At 41.3% G+C, this 25,936-nt stretch overlaps 1 protein-coding gene across 1 annotated transcript in view; it reads right to left on the bottom strand.

Moving 5' to 3' along the window:
• The window catches only part of LOC145415663 (cytosolic carboxypeptidase 1-like), a 340,545-nt gene that overhangs the window by 255,462 nt on the left and 59,147 nt on the right, over positions 1-25,936 (bottom strand). The window contains exons 2-5 of the mRNA XM_080284878.1: positions 17,099-17,171; positions 12,371-12,526; positions 9,828-9,959; positions 3,154-3,285 (exon numbers count right to left, since the gene is read on the bottom strand). Coding sequence (XP_080141004.1) covers positions 3,154-3,285; positions 9,828-9,959; positions 12,371-12,526; positions 17,099-17,171 — 493 coding nt within the window. The remainder of the gene's footprint in view (positions 1-3,153; positions 3,286-9,827; positions 9,960-12,370; positions 12,527-17,098; positions 17,172-25,936) is intronic.

Below are 25,936 nucleotides of genomic sequence, written 5' to 3'. Positions count from 1 at the left end.
ACATTTTGGACACCTCAGATCCTACTTATACTCAGAATAAAAAACACCTCTCTTCTTAACCCTGGCTGAGTTGAGATGGAATTCCTCATTATACACCAGTGAACTACAGACTGCCCTGCTTGTTTTAAGGTGCTGCCAACTATCCCATGGAGTGACAAAATAATCTCAATTATAATGTCCTAATCAGAACAGTACAGCAATTACAATCACGAAACTCACACAGTTCTTGTGCTTTTGTATCTACATTATAACAGCGCTTCCATTCGTCAAATATAGGCACTAAAAATAAATCAATATATGGTACAAAGAATCATCTTGCAACAGACACAAATAGGTACTCAAGCACTGCACACAAACACACAAATATACACAATATTAAACAAAGAGGTAACATAACAGCTACACAATGGTATTATTAAGAAGTATGGGTACCCAAACAAGAAAAGTACTATACTGTGATGAAACATTTCAAAGAGTCAAGATATTCAGTAGACATTCTAAAAATTGAACTTTATGAAGCAATGTACATACATCATTTACTTTACATACAAGACAAACACAAAAGTAAAATTATTTGCACATAGCAATATATATCACAATACAGGGAGTTCCCCTTAAACAAAAGGGATGCATTTTGCTGAAATACTTTCTTTAACAGGATTTTCATTCAATGACAATTTTTCCCATACAAATTAACTGGATACTGAGATGCATTCCTAAATGTTCTGTAAACTCCAACTAGTTCTGGCTGTGTTATGCACATATGCATATATTGTAATTTGATATCTTCTGATAATCTTGAAGGTCTTCAACACAATGTAATTGCAACATAGTTTTCATTTCATATGTATTCACATCATGTATTCTTTTGACAATTAAAACTGTAATACACAAAAAGAAAGTGTGCTTTACTTGCAAAGTACACATTGAAAGCAACAGGTGTAATGCTTGTTTCTCTATGAGGCCAAACAAACATATGGAGTGACTTAGCAACTGCAAAACAATTCTTTGACAATCATTTTGCATAATAACCACTATCCTCAATAACATTCTTCACTATTTCTGGCATTTTATTAGCAGCAACCTCATCACACAAATAGTGTGATGATCTGGACATACAGTACTTATTAAATCCCTTAAACTTTTCATTAAGTTTCAGTCATTTTGAGTGAAGCACCAAAAATCATTCTAGGCAGTTTAACCTGCAGATCACTCCACAATCACTGACCCTTCTCTTGGAACTGAGATAGAGACAGAGGCATGTGGTTCTGTAAGTGGTCTGTGATCCAAAGCACCAAAGTCAGCTCCATACTTTCCATCACATTATCACAGCTCCCACTCAGTCTTGCTGCATCAAGAGGAGTCACTAGTTCACCAGCCCCTCTCAGACATGGTGCATTCTTTAAAACTGTCCCCACAGCTGACATACTAAGACCCAGAGCATAGACTGATAAACCCTGACTACATTCCCTGCACCAAAATATATTCAGCTACATTGATAAAGTGACTGTCTTCTACTTTTTCTTGGCTAGTGCACCAACTGGTGCTGAAGTAGGAGGTCACTTACCAGTCATTGTTGCCTAAATACAACACAGGACTATTCACAAAAAATCCTTGACAAGGACATCAAGAACCATGAGTCACACATGTGAGAAAGATTATTTAACCCGCCCCATCTCGACATTTTTGGACCTTTTTTTTTTTTGGCTCAAACATCCGCTTTTGGTGAGAAACATTGAAAATTCATAGAGAAATCGCTCACCTGAGGTTTAAAATACCGGATTTAGGTACGAATACTTCCTTACCTGACTGGGTTTTCTAACAGGATGGCACCAAAGAAAATGAGTTCTATGGGAGGGTAACTATTTTATCCACTCATAAACAGTATTTATTTATTTACTTGGTACGAATTTATATGTAGTACAAGAGTATATTGGTTTTCAAACAGTAATATAGGCATTATAAGCATTGTTTCACTCACTAACTCATCACCATTCATGACCTTTTTTTTCCCACATTACCTGATCATCATTTCTGACTGTTTCTTCCTCTAATGCTATGTAAATTTGTCCTCCACATTGTCATTGATTGGGGAATCACTCTGGCCCTGAATGTCTTTATTGGCCAGGTCACTGGTAACAGATGAATTGCCGAGGCAATGGCGTGCAGGGGGGGGGGAGAGGTTATGCGGTGTAAGGCATTGTTCCTGCTTGGCATCTTGTAGAGGAATAGAGGAAGGCGTCCCATGTATACATGCCAAAAATCACTCGCGAAATCACTCGCGAATATTGAAAATTGTGCAAATTAGGGACCTTGCAATGTTGCCGCGTTAATTCACGTCACCGGGACGGCGCGGGTTAAAGTGGTCATGCTTCACACGGACTACATGCTTCACCTTGGCTGCCCTGTGGGTGTTAAAGAGCACTCTAAAAATTGTTACTGTGAACCACTGATAGTGCTATGGCTGCACCACTGTCTGCACCTCCACCAAATATGAAGTTTTGCTTCTGTATAACTTTAGTTACATTTATTGTGAGATAAATCTGTTGTTAATTGGAAAATGGGTGAAAAATAAAAATAACAAATTTGTCAGTGAGGAATCACTGACTGCATAATTGTTCAGAGGGGACTCCCTGTACTATACTCCCTATACTGTCATCATCATGAAATCAGATTTCAAGGGACAGCATTTCCTTCTAAGTACTGCTAGGCTTAACAAAAACTCACACATTAAACATCAACTTCAGACAAGGACAAAATACATAAACAAATTACAGAACAAGCTGATTCTGGGTCAACAAAGTACAGGTGGTCAATGTTATATGCCACAGATGTCTTCCATTAATTCAGTGCTGTAAACTAAGAGATCTGGCATATCAGTGAGGTATCACAGAAACTAACAGTTAATATTACTCCAATTTACAAAAGAATGAACAAGAACACTGAACATAAAAAGAGAACTTACTGTATATGGCAAAAATAATGACAAGAAATTATTAATCATCACAGCATTAGGACAAATGCTGCAATATGCAACTGAAGAAAGTTTATTAAAAAAAAAAAAAAAAAAAAAAAAAAAAAAAAAAAAAGCACACACATGACCACCAGTACCCAGCAACACCCAAACCATAACAATAATGACTATAAACTTACTGGCCTTCGTGAGGAGAGCTAGGATCTCCATAATGAACTTGATCTTGGCATGGTGAGTCTTAGGGACAGAGGTGAGGATGGTGACAATGGTGGTGACACAGCCTTCACGACCCAGGACCACCTGATTGGTGGCTGTGCAATGGAAGATAAATCACCGACAATCAGCCTAAATCTGCTGTACTCCATCCACTTTAATCTATCCTAATATAGCCATATCTTTATCTTGAATGCTGAGCTGTTTCTATTGGCTTAACAAGTACAGAAGTGATTTATAGTACTCCTTATCCCTTTTCATAGGTGAAACATTACAGAAATTCCAATGAATGCTGAATTACAATGAATACTGTTTAGGGCCTTCCAGCAGCTATCAACCTATATGACTGCCAAATAATCCTCTGCATCAAAGGAACAAGCACACAGACATGGATTGGAGATCTTGGCATACAAACAAGTATGTGTATACATACATCTATGTATACATATATGTATACATATCTATCTCTCTATTGTCAGATGCCTTAATCCCGTATGGGGTGGCCACAAACAAATCATCTCCACGTCGCCCTGTCCCCCACCATTTTACTGCCCTGCTCCCAACTCACACCCCCCCTCTCTCATATACCTCTCCACTCCATCCATCCATCTCATCCTCGGCCTCCCCATCCCTCTCCCCCCCTCCACCTCACTCACATACACTCTCCTCATCAGTCTCTCACCCTCCATCCTCTCCACATGGCCAAACCACCTCAGTGTGTTCCTCCTAACGCTTCCTATCACATCCACATCCACACCACAATGCTCCTTTATATCCTCATTCGTCAGCCTGTCTCTCCATGTGACTCCACAGGCTCCTCTTAAATAACTAATTTCCACTGCTCTCACTCTTGACTTGTGTCCTTCCAACAATGTCCAAGCTTCACTTCCATACGTTAGAGTTGGTATCACAATACTGTCATGTAGTAACTTTTCACATCCATGTTCACTTCCCTGTTTTTTATCACTGCCTTCAAGAAACCAGCAACCTTTCTTCCTTGTTGTACCCTTTCAAGCACTTCACCCTCCTAACTTCCATCCTTACTCATCACACTCCCCAAGTACTTAAATGTACACAATTCAACCTCACTGTACATTCACTTACTTCACCTCTCTCAAAGACCATCACTTTGCTCTTCCCTACATTCACCTTTAGATTCCATTTCTTACACACTCTCCCAAACTCATCCACCAAGCCTTGCAGCTCCCCTTCGTCTTCACTTAATAACACAGTATCATCTGCAAACAACAGTACAGGGAGTTTCCAAACACTACCCTCTCTCACTAGGGCCACTCCAACATCCACAACCCTACCTTGTATCTCTTTTATTACCCCATCCATGTACAGATTGAACAACCATGGAGACATGACATATCCCAATTTCAACACAACCTTCAAAGAGAAAAATTCACTCAGATCACCATCCACACGCACTGCAGCCTTAGCACCATCATATATACCCTTAACAGCATTCAACAACTTCCCATCTACTCCATATATTCTTAATACTTTCCACAATCCTTGTCTATCCACCCTGTCATATGCTTTCTCCAAATCCACGAAGGCTGCAAACAAATTCTTTCCCTTCTCTATAAAATTTTTCATTAAAGATCTAAGAATGAATACCTGATCCACACAACCTCTTCCCTTCCTAAAACCTCTCTGTTCTTCTCAAACTAATTCCTCTGTCATTTCCCTAACCCTATCAATAAGTATCCTACCATATACTTTTCCTATTACACTACGAAGGCAAATGCCCATATGATTACCACACACTTCTTTTTCCCCTTTTCCTTTGTACAGGGGAATAATTATACCTGACTTCCAATCCTCCGGGACTCTACCTTCCTCCCAGGCCAATCTGCACATCTTCCACATCCATTCTATTACTATCTCTCCCCCATGCTTCAGCATTCACACTCCATCAATTCCTGGGGCTTTCCCCATTTTAACTTTCTTCATTGTTTCCACAACTTCCATCTTACTAATATCTTCCTCTCTTCTCATATCCCTCCTTCTCTCAGCCATTCTCCAGCCACTTATACTTGCATTACTTTCATTCTCTATGTTCAATAATTCCTTAAAGTGTTCTCTCCATCTGCCTACTTTTTCTCCCTTCTCCACTAGTAATCTAACATTTTTATCATTCACTCCCCAGGTATCTTCTTTGGCATCCTGTCTAACTCTCTTTACCTTTTTCCAGAACATTTTCTTACATTCCCTCCACTTTACACTCAAATTCCTTCCAAATTCCACATCCACTCTCTTCTTAATCTCTCTTACTAATCTTTTCACCTCTCTCTTCCTCTCTCCATATAACTCTCTCTCTTCCATCTCTCAACTTCTTCAACGCCCCTATTTCTCATCCACTCACTATATGCTTTCTTCTTTTATGCCACAGCCTTTCTCACCTCTTCAGTCCACCATGCTGTTCCCTGCATCCCCATTCATCTTCTCTTCACACCACACACCACCTCACATGCTGCACAAACTTCTTCTGTGAATACTTGCACACACCTTCCAAATCCCCCATCTGCTCCAATCTATAATTACCCAATCGCTCCTCCATTTTCCTCTTACATTCTGTCTTTTTCCCATCCTCTTGTAATTTTTCTACCCTCCTTGTAAGAACTACTTCCTCCTGTCCTTCCCTTCTCCTGTCTCCATTTTTTTTTGGACTTTGATTCCACTCCCCCAACCTCTATATATACTCTTGCATCCATTACACACTTTCTCATCCTTTCATCCACACACACACATAATCAATCATTGCCTTCCGTTCATTCAGTTCACCATCCACCCTTCTCATCACTTGCCACGTATACCTACGGACCATTTTGTGCTTAAAGAGGGTATTAGATTTCACCAACCCCCTCCCAGCACAAATGTTCACTAAAGCACTGCCATTCTCATCCATCTCTGCAGACACACCCCACTCACCAACTACTCCATCCACCTTCACATTCCCTACTTTTCGATTCATATCTCCAATCAAAAACACTCTCTCATTCCTTACAAACAAAATAAAATCATTTTTTTTTTTTTTTTTAAATGTGATTTTTTTCCAACCCAGGTAGAATATATAATTAAAAATAAAAAGTTTAATTAAACTAAAGCTGTTGATAAACTGAAAAATGAGATGCACCTTAATGTTACTCCGAAAATTTAGGAAAAGCTTCAAGGACAGTCACAATTCTTGTGCTTACATACTATCACTGCTACCACGTGGTGTCTGCTGGTGAATATAACTGGAAGTCCTCATGGCAAATGTGGATTATTTGGATGAATATGTGTTTATAACCTTCAACTGGTCTTCCTTTTTTGTGATTTTATATTCTCTTTGCATGAATTATACTGATACTTTACTTGATGTTATGTGACTTGAGAACAAACCCAGCTGGGTCAAGCTCAACATGGGAGAAAGGCTGACTGAAGCACTTTCTGCTGTATATGACTGTGTGACAGATTTTCACTTTTATACAGTAGACTGATGAATACTGGTGATCTGAGTTACTGAGAGGTGAATACAAACCCACCTGGTTCAAACTCAGTAAAGATGCAGAAGGATGGACAAAAGTAATCTGTAGTGTTTAAATGTACAAGGTGCAACCTGAAATTTCACTAAAGAAAGAAAAAGCCTTATGTCAATTCTTAATCACCACAGTTCCCTTCAAGGTAGTCTCCTTGGGCATGCAGACATTAATCCCAGTGCTTCTCCCACAATCAAAACATGTTCTGGAAGTCCTTAAGCATCAGCTTGTTCAGAACCTTCTGCGATTTTCTCCTGGATATCCTCCACGATGTCAAATCTTAGTCCTATCAACTGGATTTTAATTTCTGGAAAGAGCAAAAAATCACAGGAGGTCAAATCTGGAGAATACAGGGGTGGGGGACAACCAGCATGTTTTTTTAATGCCAAAAACTGCGAGCATTGTCTTGGTGAAGCACCTTTTGTTTGTGTGCCACTTGTCTGGATGTTTTCACCTCACTTTGCCAGACAAAATGCATTAACAATTTCCACATAGGCTAACACTGTTACAAACATCACGGATTGTCCTCGTGCAATCTTCATGGATGGTTGCAGGGACTTTGGCCAAATTGCCAGGAGTTGAACTGAAGGAAGGATGACCAGAACGTGCAACATCATTCACTGACGTTAGTCTGTTTTTAAAATGCTTAAACCAATCGCAGATTTGTGTAACCCCCAAAGCATTGTCACCAAATGCTCGCTTTAACATTTTGTGAGTTTATGTTGCGTTCTTTCCGAGTATCACACAAAACTTGATGCATGTTGTTCTTTCACATCCCCAATTTTTTTAATCACAAAATTTGCAAACTAACCCCAACACAATGATATAAAAAACACACCACCATGCACAACGCCACTTGACATGCTAACCAACAAAGGATGCATGCTCTGCCACCTAGCATCCATACACTGTATGATGAGCGGTTTCCAGCCTGCTTTCAAATTTCAGGAACTTCAGGTCATAGTTCATATGACTGTGATACTGATTCTCACTATTTTAGTTCTCATATTTCGTAATAATGAAATAACAGTACTGACTGATGAATAGTTCTGAATGGAGATATTGAAAAGTGACTGTGCATTTACATGAATGTGACTATACCATGCTATGGTTTTTGTGGGTTTTGGTTAGGAGTCAAAAAAAAATTTCCTTAGACTTACTTTTCCAAAATTAGGATGCATCTTACACAATGCAGCATCTTATAAGCCACAACATATAGTAGTTGCCTGTTTTTGTCTCTACTCATTTCCATCTACACAACTCAGTCTCACCTTTAATGAATAATAATAGCTTAAACAAGCCTTAGGTGGTTGGTTTCCTGTTAAGCTGCTGGGGTAAGGTCAGGCTAAAATGATGAAATGTAGAAATTAGTGATGAGCAGCCACTACGGACCGAGGAAGGTCAGACTATCAGACCAATGTTTGGGAATAAGATTACTCTTTCTGTCAGGCATCATACATATGCGAACATCAGCCATTCACGTCTTATAACCTATTTCTTGCGAATATTAAGGCTGACTGTACTCAGTAATAATCCAAACCAATTCATTTCCCACATTATTATATATTTGTTACTTCTCCATGGTTAATTCCACTTATACCTTTTTCAACACAACAGCTGCTACGTACTTCATATGATGGAAAATGTGTAACTGCTGCATACATCATATGAGCAAGATTTTTTTTTTTTTTTAATGGGTGCATTTCTAATGCCGTTTGGCATCTCAACTGAGCCACTTCCGTTACCACCCACATGTCCTGCCACCACCCACACATCCTCAGTATCTCCCTATTACTAATATGGAGGGGAATGGTCAGATGCACAATTTCATTACTTGACCACAGCTGAAATAAGGCAAGTAATTAACTCATATGTGTTTTTCCTATAATTCCATAAACTCTTTCATTTCATAGGAGCAAAAATTATTTCTGAGAAAATTTTTTTTCACATCTTTTTTTGTGCATGGGGAGGTAGACCAAGAAACCTAATTCAGCAGCTATCAGGTTAAAACACTCAACATTCATCACATTTCAGCTTCAAGGAGGCTGTCATTAGTTTGCCTCTTCATTCCAATATTGTTGTTTATTCTTTATTTTTGCTGCACTTAGATAAATGTCTTCACTACTAAATATAATAGTAGGCAATATGTGAAATGGGTTTCCACCCTAACCACTGACCACATTCATCACACTCGAACCTCTAGATATTGTGCACCCTTAATATAACAAACTAATTGGTACCAGACCCTTGACGTTAAAGATGACAATTCGTTAAAGCCGAACACCATGCTGTTCAGTAATATCCCAGGCGTTATGGCTTTTACTGAACAAATGTTGTCAAATGTAGAGCATTGTTCAGCCATACAGTCATACACAGTAACATACACCTAGGTCTAAATGGATCTTTTTCTCAATACATGCTCTATTTATGGCTCCTCTCATGATGCTGGTTACCCAGACACTGATGCGGTGTTCCACGGGATGCGAAGAAGCATGTGCATGCACTTGTGTTGGGATATCATGCTGGTCGGTGTTTCCCAGGTGTCCATTCTTTCACTGAACAAAAATTCCTTAAATGACCATATCGTTCGGCCAGCTCAAGGAGGACATTAAAACCAAAATTTGTTAAATGAGGGTTCGTTTACTGTACTGTGTTCTCAACATACAGAAGGTGTTGTGCGAGGCGTATTATATCAAAGTCCAATAGTTTACTGCAACCATGTTTTGGCGGCCCATAACTAACAACCCCGTATAAACAAAAGCAGACGTCCCCAATTTAGTAAGCTCTTCAAATCCATTAAGAGTGACTGAAATCCAAAGGTGTTTTTGGATGTATGACTGCGCTCGAAAATTGGGGAACAGTGTGAAAATGGCCCTCGAACACCTCAGTTAGTAACAGGTGTGCATAATGCATGAGTTCAATCCCTGACAGGCGACTGAGATTTTTTCAATCACATAATGCCACCAGGTGAAGGAGGCTGGTCATCTACCCTCAATAGTCTGGACTAATGTAGCTTAGCCTTGGGTCCCTACATTCCAAGAGAGGGAATATGGGATTGGCTTTTATTGTTATTCTGAAACACTAAGATACAAAGTGTATAACTGACTTACAATTTTTAGCGAGGTACTTTGTGACCATGAGGAGTGGCAGGAGAGGTACAGTGGTCTTCATATGTGCCTGCAGCAGCTGGTGTGTTAACTTCACCCCGCCTACCAGCCGAGCCTTCACTGCCAGCTTGGGGTCTGTGCACACAAGGAAAAGATAGAAAAGAGAGGAATAATAAAGCAGCTGTAAGTCAATAGATGACTGCACTGAAAAGTCATGTAGCCATTTTAAAATATCAACAAGTACCTAACTGACTGATTCATTAAATTAAAAAGATCATGGCAGCATAACAACAGAGGTCACTGCTATCAAGCAACGTGCCTAAACGAAGAACGAAGATAAAATATATACATATACAGACATTTGTATAAAAATATATAATAAATCAGTAAAAAAAAGTTGTCTAACATTAAAATACGTACTGTATATAAATGTCAAAGACGCATAATGAAACTCGGCACAAAAGAACTATTGTTAAAACTATGCTTAAAAATTAATGCCGACTGAAGATGCTTGCTTCCTCAACAAACGAGAAGGTGGGTCCTCCCATCATACATGCCTGCTTTCCAAGGACTGAGGAGAGAAGATACGACCCATTTCCCACCCCAAACCTGGAGTAGTATCAACATTAAGAATCCTCTAGACCAGGACACTAAAGCAAAAGGTATCACACATTCAATGGGACCAGACAGTCTTCACAGGAAGGAGGAGGTCTTCCTTCCTGGCAATGGCAATGCATCAAGCATTTGTTGTATTACCGATTTGTAGGTGAGACCCGACAACTTCCCAGAGGCGGGGCATGGTTGTATAGGCCCATAGACAAACTACTGCCATTACCCCCAACAGCTTGCCTGGAGCAGGAAGTGTATTCGTGGCATGCTGCCAGAAGACCTGGACACCAGCCTTAATCACATGGAAGAAATCCCTGTACGGAAGAGGTCTGACAGAAGCATCTAGGTTAGCTGATGCCCTCACTACCTCATCTGCACATCCATTTCCCTGGAGTGCAATATGTGTTGGCATCCAGCAAAATGTGACTCTCTGGCCATGATGGTTCAGATGAAGGTGCTTTTCTAAATTTCCCACATCAAGGGGCAAGGAGATTTAGGATGCTCTTGGCAGACAAGGCTGTCATCAACATGCATAAAGAATGAAAATACGGAATAATGAAGTCTGTACATACAGTAAAGACTCACTTTAAGACATCTTTTCTATGTTCTTTTTGCTATTATATCCAGAAAAGTTACAGAAAATTGGTTTTGTGATGGGGAGATGTAGATGGAGATGGTTTGGGCATGCTAAGAGGATCGAAGATAACAACTGGGTGTGAAAGGTGAGGGGTATGAATGTCAAGGGTAAGGCTGTGACAGGCAGACCAAAAGACTTGGGATGAGGTTACTGAGTGTGACCTTAGGGATAATGGACTGAAAAGGGAGGCTGTTAGAGATTGAGTGCATGGACAGCCGTCACTGGGTGACCAAAGCTGATGCATGCAAGCATGTTGGAGCATTTATGAATGATAAGATGAGAGAAAGAAAGTTCTGGAAGCATAAGTGGTTGGGGGGTGGCTGGGAGAAGAAGAGAGGTGAGTAGGGAGGAAGAGATCAGTTGAATGAAAGTGTCAGAAGCAATGTAGAAAGTCAATATGAGGAAATCCTCAGGAACTGATGAAGTGTATGGTGAAATGTTGAAATACAGAGGAAAGTTGGTGATAGAATGGATATGGAAGATGTGCATATCAGCCTGGGAGGAAGGTAGGGTCCCACAGAATTGGAAATCAGGTTTAACTGTTCCCCTATACAAATGAAAATGGGATAGAAAAATGTGACAATCATTGAGGTATTCGTTGTCTAAGTGTAACAGGAAAAAATACATAGTAGGGCACCAATCAACAAAGTTAGCGTAAGAACCAAGGAATTAATTTGAGAAAAACAAGGAGGTTTTATGAAGGAAGAGACTGCATAGATCAGATGTTTGTTCTAAGATGTTTAGTGACGTACAGTCGCAACTTAGTATACAACAGTTTGGCATGCAATAAATCGACTGAATGATGAAGTAAGAGTTATATCCAATTTTCAGTTAATGACAACAAAATTCACTTATACAATACGGGTAACTGTGGTGGTCGTGTACGACAATCCCATGCGTGTGCATGAACTGTGCCACTCCCACACCTTCAGTACTAAATCATGGTTGTATGAAACCCAGTAAGCCTTACTTATGAGTCAGGAAAGAGTCTCCTAGGATACTAGTTAAACAGACCTTCCAGTATGAATAAGTCATCAATTGAGCTGGAAAGGGTTAGGAATCTTCATCAGGCTTGAACATGCCCATCACAGTTGATGTGGTGGTAAAGTGATCGACAAATAATTGTAGTTCAGACACCTAGAAGGTACCTGAAGGTCTGACATGGTTATATACTACTACTGAGGGCACAGGCTGCTAATCCACTATAAAAATGTTCTCAACTGTGGTAGCCTAGCCTCAGGCACTTACACCTACTGTACTTTTCACTGATACTTATAAACTCTGTCACTCACACACTAACCCTTGGCTGCCAGTTTAGCGATGACTTGGTAGGCGGGGTGTGCACATGGGTCAAGGGCAGGGAGGCCATCCATTGCCAAAGACCTCAGGGCACGGAAGATAATCTCAGCCGTATTGAGCTCCAGACAATGCTGCAGCAATGCCTGACGTACCTCACCTGCCGGGGTAAGGAGCATTATAACACCTTTTATATTTTATTTTTGTCATCACCATTATCATCATCATCATCACCATCATCAATATCATCACCATCATTCTAACCTAAGGATGATGTGAGGTAAGATACAAAAACAAGGAATGCACAAAAATGGGAAAACCATCAACAAAATATCCAGTGAAATGAGCCATGCAGTTAGTCACCTCAAATGCCTAATCATCTGTATCTTTAATACTTAAATTCTGTCACAGTTTGATTATTCTTCTCAGCTTAGGGGACACTTCTCGTAGTGCAGTGTATTACAGCATTAATCTCTTCAGTATGACCAAACGTTTTATATTTTATTTTTGATAACCTTAGATAATATCATACACTAAGGGGAATCCCTCTCTGAGGAAAAGTTAAGTATAATGCTTGCTAACTGCTGGACAGAGCACCACTAATCCATAAACAGACTTCAAAATGCTGTTATAGGACTTGAAACATCAACTGGGGGAGCTATATAATTCATATACATATACAACATTACTATTAAAAATGAGGAAAATGCAAATTTAGTCAATATTTCTCTTCTTGCTAGGGTGTGCTATAGAGATACTGTATTTGAATATCAGAAACTAAGAATATGAAATTGTGGTGAGGTACACTAGACAGAACTATTACGTACGTCTCTCTCTCTCTCTCATCTCTCTTACCTTCATTCCTGATCTGACTCATTCATCTCAAGTTCAATACAAAAAGCTGGATCTGTTACAGCAATGAATTTGTGGAATGACAGTGACAAAAAGGAACAAAAGGTTGGAGAAAAGGAGGAAGGGAGTAAAATGAATATGAATGAGAGGAGGCAGTTTTTCACCACCTACTCATTTAACATTATGTTCTAATTTTAATTTATTATCAGTAACTCTACATGACTTTACCCAGGAAATATGAACCCCCCATAGTCAAAACTTCAACTCTCTTCCCTTCCCCCACTTTTCTCACTAATACACTTGTAAAGTAAGGTACACTGTACTTATCCTAAAACACCCACCTTTCTTGTAACCCTTTCTGTGAAGATGCATGGTGTAATTTATTATTGCCTATGAAGAACAAATAAATCAAGTTTATGGGAGATCTCTTGAAGAGAAGGGGTTAATGAAGACAGTACTCCTGCAGCTCAAAAAAGTCTCTCATAAAATGAATAAAGTTGTCTGCAAGTCTCTCTTCCTTCCACACCTCAGGCCATCCTCTTGCTTCAACTCAGTCCTTCCATGAAAGAATCATGTAAATGAAATAAAAAAAAGTATGAATTTCAGCCTAACAGTTGTGAGTAAAAGATGGAAGAAGAGCATAAGACAGTATGGATCAGTTGGGTCAAGAATTGTGTGGGTAAAGTTGAAAGTTGGAATACAAATGTGGGCGACTGTGTGTGTGTATGCGCCAACGCAAGATCATGCTAGAAGAGTGAGAGAAGAGTTCTGGACAAATGTGGAAGTGTGCATGGAAAAGTTTGGAAGGAATGAGAGAGTGTTTTTGATTGGTGATATGAATGGTAAAGTTGGTAATGTGAAGGTGGATGGAATAGTTGGCGAGTGGGGTGAGATAGATGAGAATGGGAGTGCATTAGTGGACATTTGTGCTGGGAGGGGGTTGGTGATAGCCAATACCCTCTTCAGGCATAAAATGATCCATAGGTATACATGGCGAGTGATGAGAAGGGTGGGTGGTGAACTGAATGAAAGGAAGGCAATGAATGATTGTGTGTGTGTGGATGAAAGGATGCGAAGATGTGTAAAGGATGCAAGAGTGTATAAAGGTTGGGGGAGTGGACTTTCTGACCACTACTTGGTGGTGGCCAAAATTAGGATGCAAGTAAGATGGAGGAATAGAAGAAGGGAAAGACAAGAGGAAGGAGTAGTTGCAAGGAGAGTGGAGAGGTTACAAGAGGATGAGAAAAAGGCAGAGTATAGGAGAGAAGTGGAGGAACGATTGGGCAAATATGAATTGGAGCAGATGGGAGACGTGGAAGGTGTGTGTAAGATATTTACTGAAGAAATATGTGCAGCATGTGATGTGGTGTGTGGAAGGAAGAGAAGATGGAGGGGGGTGCAAGGAACAGCGTGGTGGACTGAAGAGGTGAAACAGGCTGTGGCACAAAAGAAGAAAGCATACAATGAATGGATGAGAAATAGGGGCGTGGAAGAAGTTGAGAGGCGGAAGAGAGAGTTATATGTGGAAAGAAAGAGAGAGGTGAAAAGATTAGTAAGAGAGAGTAAGAAGAGAGTGGATGAGGAATTTGGAAGGAATTTGAGTGTAAAGTGGAGGGACTGTAAGAAAATGTTCTGGAGAGAAGTGAAAAGAGTAAGACAGGGTGGAAGTGAAGTTAGCAGGGGAGTGAAAGATAAAAATGGTAGATTACTAGTGGAGAAGGGAGAAAAAGTGAGCAGATGGAGAGAACACTTTAAGGAATTGTTGAATGTAGAGGATGGAAGTAATGCGAGTATAAGTGGCTGGGGAATGGCTGGGAGAAGGAGGGAGGTGAGAAGACAGGAAGAAATCAGTAGGATAGAAGTTGTGGAAGCAATGAAGAAAGTTAAATCGGGAAAGCCCCAGGAATTGATGGAGTGTGTGGTGAAATGCTGAAGCATGGGGGAGAGATAGTAGTAGAATGGATGTGGAAGATGTGCAGATTGGCCTGGGAGGAAGGTAGAGTCCCGGAGGATTGGAAGTCAGGTATAATTATTCCTTTGTACAAAGGAAAAGGGGAAAAAGAAGTGTGTGGTAATCATAGGGGCATTTGTCTTCTTAATATAATAGGAAAAGTGTATGGTAGGATACTTATAGACAGAGTTAGAGAAAGAACAGAGAAATTAGTTGGAGAAGAACAGGGAGGCTTTAGGAAGGGAAGAGGTTGTGTAGATCAGATATTCATTCTTAGATCTTTAGTGGAAAAGTTTCTAGAGAAGGGAAAGAAGTTGTATGCAGCTTTCATGGATTTGGAGAAAGCATATGACAGGGTGTATAGACAAGGATTGTGGAAAGTGTTAAGAATATATGGAGTAGATGGGAAGTTGTTGAATGCTGTGAAGAGTATGTATGATGGTGCGAAGGCTGCAGTGCGTGTGGATGGTGAACTAAGTGAATTTTTCTCTTTGAAAGTTGGTTTGAAACAGGGATGTGTCATGTCTCCATGGTTGTTCAATCTGTACATGGATGGGGTAATAAAAGAGGTACAAGGTAGAGTAGTGGACGTTGGAGTGGCCCTGGTGAGAGAGGATAGTGTTTGGAAACTCCCTGTACTGTTGTTTGCAGATGATACTGTGTTGTTGAGTGAAGACGAAGGGGAGCTGCAAGGCTTGGTGGATGAGTTTGAGAGAGTGTGTAAGAAACGGAACCTAAAGGTGAATGTAGGGAAGAGTAAAGTGATGGTCTTTGAGAGAGGTGAAGTTAGTGAATGTACAGCGAGGTTGGATGGTGAGGAATTGGAAAATGTGAGTACGTTTAAGTATTTGGGTAGTGTGACGCGTAAGGATGGAGGTTTGGAGGGTGAAGTGCTTGAAAGGGTACAGCAGGGAAGAAAGGTTGCTGGTTCCTTGAAAGCATTGATAAGAAACAGGGAAGTGAGCATGGAAGTGAAAAAGTTACTACATGACAGTATTGTGATACCGACTCTAACGTACGGAAGTGAAGCTTGGACATTGTTGGAAGGACACAAGTCAAGAGTGAGAGCAGTGGAAATGAGTTATTTAAGAGGAGCTTGTGGAGTCACGTGGAGAGACAGGCTGACGAATGAGGATATAAAGGAGCGTTGTGGTGTGGATGTGGATGTGATAGGAAGCGTTATGAGGAACACACTGAGGTGGTTTGGCCATGTGGAGAGGATGGAGGGTGAAAGACTGACGAAGAGAGTGTATGTGAGTGAGGTGGAGGGGGGAAGAGGGAGGGGGAGGCCAAGGATGAGATGGAGGGATGGGGTGGAGAGGTATATGAGAGAGGGGGGTGTGAGTTGGGAGCAGGGCAGTGAAATGGCAGGGGACAGGGCGACTTGGAGGCGATTTGTTTGTGGCCACCCCAAACGGGATTGAGGCGTCTGACAATAGATAGATAGATAGATAGATAGTCCACATGAAATTCAAATTTCTCCATGTATCAGGAGACAGAGGACTGAAAGTAGTATTCAGTGAATGATGGAAGATTTACTGGAGTCTATAACAAGTCTACAGTAGATGCTAAGAGTTTGTCCACTTCCCTTCATCTCTTCCTCATAACTCCTATGCTAGCCTATATGGGTCAGAGAAACAGAAGGGCAATCTTCCAATTGGGGTCCAGGGACAGGTAGCAATATTGACTGGCTTGCTGACTTAAGAAGAAAATTAGTTATACACGAAGATGGGAAAAATAAAAAAAAGAGGAGGCAGGGTCTCTTATCATTGTGGGTATCAAGATGCAAGAATAATAAGCAGATGATTCACTTCTTCCTCCTAATATGGGATAACCCAGTAGGTGCAATCACTTACCTGCATCAATGGGTCAGCTGGGCCAGGCATGATCCAGGCTGATCAACAATATCAACAACAACTCCTGACTGACCTTTGTTACTGGGTGACAGAAGATCATGGATGAGGGCGCAGGTAACACCCACCAGATTGGCATCACGACACAACTGTAAAAAATTCAGTACAGTACTATGGTCTTCTAAGAGGAGTTACTTTACATCAAACACTGCTTTATTTGGGTGATAGGGGTCTTCTTAGAGGAGTTACTTTACATCAAACACTGCTTTATTTGGCTGATATGAGAAGCCTTATTTCAAGTTATGAGTGTAGCTTAAGAGTAACAGTGTAAACTACATTTAAGACAGCAGGGTCAATATCAGAGTTGCTTTTGTCCAGGCCACTGACAATTTGGTTCAACAAGTGAGTATTTTTGGTTCAAAAGTGTGCGTGTGTGTGGCAATGGGATTAACTACATAATTTGGGTACATAAACACTTCAACAGTCATAGTATTCATAACTACTGTCTAGTACCCTCATCCAAAGATACTACCCATGCATTAATTGCTCTGACCTTTGTTGCTCTATGAACAACATTTGCTGATGCTAAATATTCCAGGTATGGTATATTCAAAGTGTGGATGATAACCGCCAAATTTAACTCCTTCTGAGCAAGAATATCTTATTTTTTAAAATATTATATTCTGACCAGCACCAGGCAATTTGACTGAGCTTAGGAGACAATCCTTGGGCTGAAGGGGATTTTGAAATACTGTACCTCCATTAATATCTACAGCTGAACAATATTTTATTACTTTCCTCTGGCCAATGCCAAGAAAGACCAACCAGTACTCCCAAGGATGATGGAAAGCTGATGACAGAGAGAGCTGGAGCTCCCGTTTCATCAGCCCTTGGGACTAGTTCCTGACCATCCCCCTTTGCTGAACTTTTCAGTGTTTCAGTAAGACAAAGAGTAGGGCAGCAAGCTCTTAAGAACAAGTTTCTCTAACTGTCAACACTGAACTACATGCACATTACACACTACTCTTCCTTTTCAAAATTTACAACAGAAAATCAAAATGATATCTAATAACCATGCCTCAGAGTCCTCCCCTACCTTCACCCCTCTCCCTGTGATGACTCAACGAGTTGCCTGGAACCACTGTCTGACTCACATCTTCTTCATTTCTGCAACAGTCACGGCCTCTCCTCTAACTTTCTCTCTGTTGAGCACCACCTCTCCTCCTCTAAATCCCACCATCTCTTCCTTACCGAGACTCAACTGTCCGAGGCAAATGACAGCAAACCCTTTTCTGTATCTTCCTACTTTCTCTATATTCATTTCAAAGCCAAAGGTGGCTGATGTGCATACATACGCAATGACTTATTGTGTTCCTGAACTTGACTCTTTTGAATTCCCTACTCTCTGGCTTTGGCTTTCCTGTCATTCTCTGATTTAATATATCTGTGCTGTTTACTTATTCCCTAATTCTATTGACTATGAAAAATTCTTCGATTATCTTACATCTACAATGGAACAAACCCTATCTGTTTCTCCTCTTTTTCTGAAATGTCCATTCTAGGAGATTTCAATGTTCACCACCAACTTTGGCTCTTCTCTCCTTCCACTTATCCACCTGGTGAACAAGCCTAAATCATTTCTATCCTTAATGACCTACATCAGCTTGTACAGCACCTTACCCATATCCCTGACTGCCTTGGACAGAGTTCCAATATACTTGACCTCTTCCTTACAACTAGTCCTGTATACATTTACAATCACACTCTTCAGCCAGTCATCTGGGATAAGACACTCATATATATAATCATATTTACCAAATCAGTAACTAAACCCACTCCTGTATCCCCTGAGGTCTTCAATATTTCAGCAGTCAACCCAGACATGCCTGCTGCCTTCCCCAACTGCATCCTGTCTATTGCCTTGCTCACAAAGGCAGCATCAATCAAAGGCCAAGGGCCAAACACTGGATCTGCTGATTCTAAACCTTCCCTGTTCTCGTCAAACTCCCCATTTAGCAACCAGTTATAATGCTTTCTCCACGTATCTTTAGTATTCTCACTGTCTACCACCACCATTCCTTCAACACTGCTCAAATATATCCCTCACACACTGCTCAAACATATCCCTGTTTCCCTCTTCATCAAATTTCCCACCTTAAATGCCATATTCTTCCTTTCAGCATTATTTAGGTTATCCAGGAAATGGTCTCTGAGACTCAGATTTTGTCCTGTTGGCCAGCTCATGCTGCCCATATTGTTGGTCAGGTTTTCTTGTTTGGCTTCTTTTTTTTTTTACTTTCTTTCTTGTTTAATTGTGGCAGGCACTTCTACCATTCAGAACTAACAAATTCTGACCAAACTTTGACACAATGACCAACCTATGACACAGTTGTGTCCACAAGGTTTAGGATGCCTGGCACCTACTCGCCGTCTAGCAGAGGCTGCAAAAATGCTTTTTCGCATTTTTCATGTTTTGAGCTGTAGAAGCATTACTAATGGGTGTAGGAAGCTCTGACTTCTTAAGGCATAATCTAAAGGTTATTCCCTATCAGAAGTGTGCCATCCATTTGCCTCTCTCTTCTCTAGTTTTTGCATGGCAACTATCCAAAGATTGGCCTCATCATCCCTAGCAACCAGTACCGGTTTTCAAAAATGCTACCCTAGATCCCCAGCAGCTTGATGGAATTGAATGAAACTTTGCATGCTTACAGACACTGACTAGTACTACAACTTTCTACTGTACACCTATGTGCTACATTGGCCAGGTCAGGGGTCAAAGGTCACCAAATGTGGAAACGGTGAAAATAGCTAAAATCACAACTACGTTCATGCGAAATGCTAAGGCTCTGAAGATTATTAAGTAGGGCCATAATTCTTGGGTGGAATGTTGTCCTTCAGTACTCCTATACTGAAGTGACTTCATACTGAAACTCATTTCTGGTTGCTGACAGACCTTGGTACGCCTAGAGCTGGCCATCGTCGCCTACCAGCTTGTACAATACTTTGTATCTTTTTTCTTGCCCTATGTTTAGCATTCAACTATTCCTCTGTTATCAACCCTTTTTCAGTCACAGAAAAAACTTTTTTCTCCTTAACTACAACTTCAACCCCCTCATCCCACCATCATGTACCTTATGTCTTGGCAGACCCTCGATACTGTTTTTTAATACTCTGTCAACAGCTCCCTGTTCAGCCACCACTCTACTGATCTCACTTGAGAAGGCATCCCTTACTTTTTGGTTTTTCAACTTCCATACTTTCCTCCCCTTCCTTACAACCAGATCCTTATGCACCATGTCCCATCAGTAATTTGTGTTGCTGCACACAGTCTTCACTTCCTATAATTTAAAATCCCTCACCAACCTCCTATCAGCCCTATTGACCAGGAAACAGTCAATCTGGCTAGTATTTTCCCTAGACTCATATGTAATAAACCTACTCTCTCTTTTCTCAAAATGCATGTAGCACACAATCATGTTCATTGCCTCCAAATTCTAGTATCCTTTCCCCCTTCAACATTCCTCATGGCATATGCACATTCCCCAAATACCCCTTCATATCCTTGAGCTGCTTCGTTCACATAACCACTTAAGTCCCCTCCCAAAACTACAATCTCATATTCCCCCCTACCACCTACCACATATATCATCATCCAAGAACCTATTTTTTTCTACATCAAAGCCACCCCATGGGGCATCATCATCATCATCATCATGCGGACCTTCTTTCCCACCCTCGGGCAGGGTGAGGGGTAGCAACGTCCAGACAGCCCAAGTATGCCCAATCCAATGGGCCATAATTCCATTCACTCATCATTCAAGTCCACGGAATCCTGGCTCTATCTGATATGCCAAAAACATTCACCACATTCTGTAGGTTCACATAAACATATCTGATAGGGTCAATCCAGACGCTGTCACATTAAAAAGGGGGTGCCAAATCCCTAATCATGCACTTCTTCTCACAACATTCATCCAGCCAGCTTGCTCTCTTGTCAGTCCCCTAACCTCACCAATTTCCATACCTTTTTTCCTCACACACTCATCCACCATATCCCTCCACCTTCTCCTTGGCCTACCTCGTTTCCTCCGTCCTTCAAATTCGCTCAGTTATACCTTTTTCACCACTCTATACTGTTATCCATTCTCTCCACATGACCATACCATCTCAGTACACTCTCTTCATTTCTGGTGTCCACAGACTTCCTCACTCCACGTCTTTCACGAATCAAATTATTTTGTATCCTATCCTCTCTCTGTACTCCACATACAATTCTCAGCAGTCCCATCTCCACTGATCTCACTCCTGACTTTTCATTTTCATGCCACACCATAGTCTCACATCCATATGTTAAAGTTGGCACTAACACTCCATGTAAGCCTCATGCAGCTGCAACACTGACGCCTCTGTTTCTTATCAAGGCCTTCATGGCACCAGCTACTTTCTTTCCCTGTGTCATGCTACTTTCCGCTTCTTTTGCATATTTTCCTCTCTTTTCTATCACTGTACCCAGGTATTTGATCTCTCTCACCAATTCCAGTCTCTCTCCATTCACTGTAACATCACACTGTGAGTCACCTTCCCTCTCAATAATCATCACTTTACTCTTTTCTACATTTACTCTCAATACACGACGCTCAGAGACATCGACAAAACTCTGCACTAGTCTACCAAGTTCTTGTCCAGTATTTCCAAGTAGTACTGCATCATCAGCATACACCTAATTTGAGATATTCCATCCATCACTACCCATTACCAACGCCATCCCTCTCTCCATAACCCATGTTTTTACTTCTCTCATCACCCCATCCATATATATACTGAACAATCATGGGGACATCACACAACCTTGTCTCACGCCCACACCGATCGTGAACTATTCACTTAAATGCCCATTTATTCTTACATATATGCTTCACTATCACCATTAAAATTCTTGACGGCACCTAGCAGCTACACTGTACATATGCAAAACCTTCCACAGTCCTTCTCTGTCCACTTTGTTGTATGTTTTTTCCAGATCCATGAATGCCATAAACACTTTATAGTCCTTCTCACAAACCTTCTCCACTACCTGTCTCACTGCAAATATTTGATCCACACATCCTCTGCCACTAATAAAGCCACCCTGTTCATCACTCACTAGGACTTCTGGTATCTCTCTTACTTCCTCACTAATAATTCTTCCATATACATTCCTAACCAAACTCAATAAAATTATGCCACAATAATTCTTGCACTGACTTTGCTCACCTTTATTTTTGTACAGGGGTACAATCACAGCCTTTTTCCACTCTGCTGGCACATTTTCACTCAACCTTGCCTTCTTGCATATCTCCAACAAGCACTTCATTCCACTCTCTCCACTATACTTAATCATCTCTGCATATGGCTCATCAACCCCAGCTGCTTTCCCATATTTCATCTGCTTCACAGTGTTCTTCACCTGTGCGAATATCATGTTTCCTGGCACTGCATTCCTTCTTTGCATACCCCCAACACCAATCAGGTTTACAATGGCTCTGCTCTCTCCATTCCCATTCATCAGGCTTTCAAAATATTCTTTTCATCTGGTCCTTACTTCATCCCCATGGGTCAATAATCTACCACTTACATCCTTCACACTTTCACATTTGTTTCTGCTGTCAATTCTAGATTTCTGCACCTCTTTCCAGAAAAACTTCCTATTTTCAGAGTAATTTGCATTCATTTTTCTTCCCAGACCATGATTTACCTCCTCCTTTTTTCACTTCATTAGTCTCTTTATGCACTTCTTGCTCTCAATATATTCGGTTCTTATTTCAACTGAACCCCTGTCCTGCAATCACTAGCCATTTCTTCCTCTTTTCCTCCACTGCTCTCTTATCCTTTTCATCCCACTATGCCATATCTTTCTTCTTTGTTGTTACTCTTGCCACACCACAAACTGCTTTAGCATTCCTAACTAAGCAATCCTTATATGCATTCCACAGGCTGTCCAGATCCACTTCATTCCAATTCACTGATTCTAACTCTTCCCCTACTTTGGCCCTGTATTCACCTGCCATTTCTTTGATCCTTAGCTTCTCAACTCTCAGTTTTTCTCCTTGACTGCTCCTCTCTCTCTCCTGGTCCACCTCATTCCTCTCAGCTTGACCTTGCATACCACAATCATATGATCTGACACACCTCCACAATGTCCTCTCACAGCCCTTGTATCAGCAACCACTCCCAGCATCGATCTCTCTATGAGCACGTAATCAATCAGGCTCCTTTCAACATGATCCCCGTTCCCTCCATTCCATATTTATATGCATCTCTGTGTTTGAAAAACGAGTTACAAATGCACAACCTCCTTTCCTGATACAAATCCTTCAGTCACTTCCCATTATCATTTTCTCCTGGTACACCATTACGACCCATTATGTCATTCTAAGGACCAGTGCCTACTCTTCCATTCATATCACCCATTACAATCTCTTTATGACTCCTGGGCATTTTTCCCAGTGCTTCATCCAGCTCATCCCAAAATCTGTCTTTCTCTCTCTCACTCCTGTCATCACACTGTGCTTATGCTACAATCACAGCCACTTGCACCTTCTCAAACTTGACCTTGACATACATACATACATCTTGAGCTGACACATTTGTAATCTTTCATTCCACTCTGCCACACATCATTCATCAACAAAGCAACTCCTTCCTTGCATCTTCCTTGCCCATTCATGCCTGACCTCACACACTTTTACACCCTCCCACTCCTCCACTTCACACTCTTTCATGCCATCACAGCATATCTTGCACACTTGAACACATTCACCACTTCCACCCTCTTGCTCTCCTCATTAACACCTCTCACATTCCATATGGCCATGAGAATCTGCCCATTTGGTTGGGGTCCTGGGTAGGTATTGGACCCTCTGAGACTATCTGAAAAACTTGCCATGATTAGGCTAAGTGATTTTAGACAGAAGAATCTGGGGGATTCTGGATACTGGAAACCATTTGGCTTGTCACTCAGTGCAGAGACCATAAGGCATCCCTATATTGAGTGAATAATGGGCATGCCCCTTGGAGCATACATTGATATAAATGAAATTGTGAGTTTGCCGAACAATAATTTCACTGCAATAACCTTTTCAGTCACTCTCATTACATTCATGTCATATTCCATCCATTTTTCCTCAATCAGCACACCCACACTGCCATATCTGTCAACACTTCCCTGCCAAAACAGCTCATATTTACAGTCCCTCCTGGCCGTCTCCATTCCTTCTTTACCCCTGCACAGTTGTTGACTTTATACACAGGTTTTATCCGCACCTGCGTAGAGTACAACTCTCATGAGTGGGGAGGCTCCCGATATACAGCTCTTCTCAACAGAGTGGAGTCAAAGGCTTTTCATCACATTTACTCTCCTCCTCTTCCAGGCTCCCTTCAACCTCTGCCTCTTCATTGCACTGTTGCATTTTTAGCTCTTTTCTATTACTACTTCAATGGTCACTGCTCCTCTAACCTGTCTGCTTGCATCCCTCCACCTCTACGATGAGCAGGTAGCACCTGTCTAGCAGCAAATTCGCATCCCTTTTCTGTCCAACCCTCTAATGCAAGAGTTAACTGTTACTCCCAGTATTCATTTATGCAACAGGTCAACTCTGGAACTGTCTCCCTCTGTCTGTACTTCCTGCTAGCTATGATATCCAGTTTTTCAAATGCAGTGTGTCCAGGCATCTCGAAATAATCGGATCTTGAATTTGGTTCTCTCTTGTATTTTTTTTTTTCTTGGAAGGAACAGTTTGCAGGCTCGAGGCCTTTGGTTCCTTCTTCCTAGCATAAAAAATAAAATAAAATCATTCTGGCTGATTCTGCCTTGTATCTGACTTCCACCCACCCCCTACTCAATGTTTCTGCTACTTCCCCCAATCTACCTTTCAAACTACCCACATTCCATGATGCCACTCTAAATCCCTTGGTTCATTTAATTTGTTCAGGTGGGCTTTTATTGCTTTCTCTAATTTTTTGTCATCAGTCCATAAAATGAAAGGATGAGACAGACCACAGGCCCCTCCCACCTGCACAGTCCCAAGTCCAGGCATAGGACCTGGGACCCAAAGCTCACCAGCTGTGGCCAGTGGTTGTGACCAGTGCTGGGCAGGTGCACAAACACTTGCGCAAAGCGCAATTACGGACTGTTGTGCTCTGGTGAATATTGTTTCCGCATTGCGCGCTCCACGAGACCACGCGCAATATTGCGCTTTCACACCTGCCTTGTGCACCTGTCCCTTGGATTGCACACTGTGCAATCGAAGGGACACATGGTCTTGTGAGTTTCCCCTATGTCTGGACAAGGGATGGGGAAGGCTCTGGCAGGTCGTGAGGGTTCTGCTGGGGGGAGGTGGGAGGGACGGAGGGTAGTAGCATTTCTTAAAATGCTTCAACAGAGATAATGTATTTTAATATTTTTTAAATTATTATTATTTGTAAATTATAATAAATTAAAAATACATTATTATTAAGAATACCAAATGCAATACCTTACTATCTATCTATCTATTGCCAGACGCCTCAATACCGTTTGGGGTGGCCACAAACAAATCACCTCCAAGTCGCCCTGTCCCCCGCCATTTCACTGCCCTGCTCCCAACTCACACCCCCCTCTCTCATATACCTCTCCACCCCATCCCTCCTTCTCATCCTCGGCCTCCCCCTCCCTCTTCCCCCCTCCACCTCACTCACATACACTCTCTTCATCAGTCTTTCACCCTCCATCCTCTCCACATGGCCAAACCACCTCAGTGTGTTCCTCATAACGCTTGATATCACATCTACATCCACACCACAACGCTCCTTTATATCCTCATTCGTCAGCCTGTCTCTCCACGTGACTCCACAGGCTCCTCTTAAATAACTCATTTCCACTGCTCTCACTCTTGAC

The sequence above is a fragment of the Coenobita brevimanus genome, chromosome 103 (genome assembly GCF_032717465.1).
Source record: "Coenobita brevimanus isolate Jiangsu-jjx chromosome 103, ASM3271746v2, whole genome shotgun sequence".
Lineage (NCBI taxonomy): Eukaryota > Metazoa > Arthropoda > Malacostraca > Decapoda > Coenobitidae > Coenobita > Coenobita brevimanus.
The sequence above is the reverse complement of the archived record's forward strand: the minus strand, read 5'-3'. Positions and strand labels throughout refer to the sequence as shown.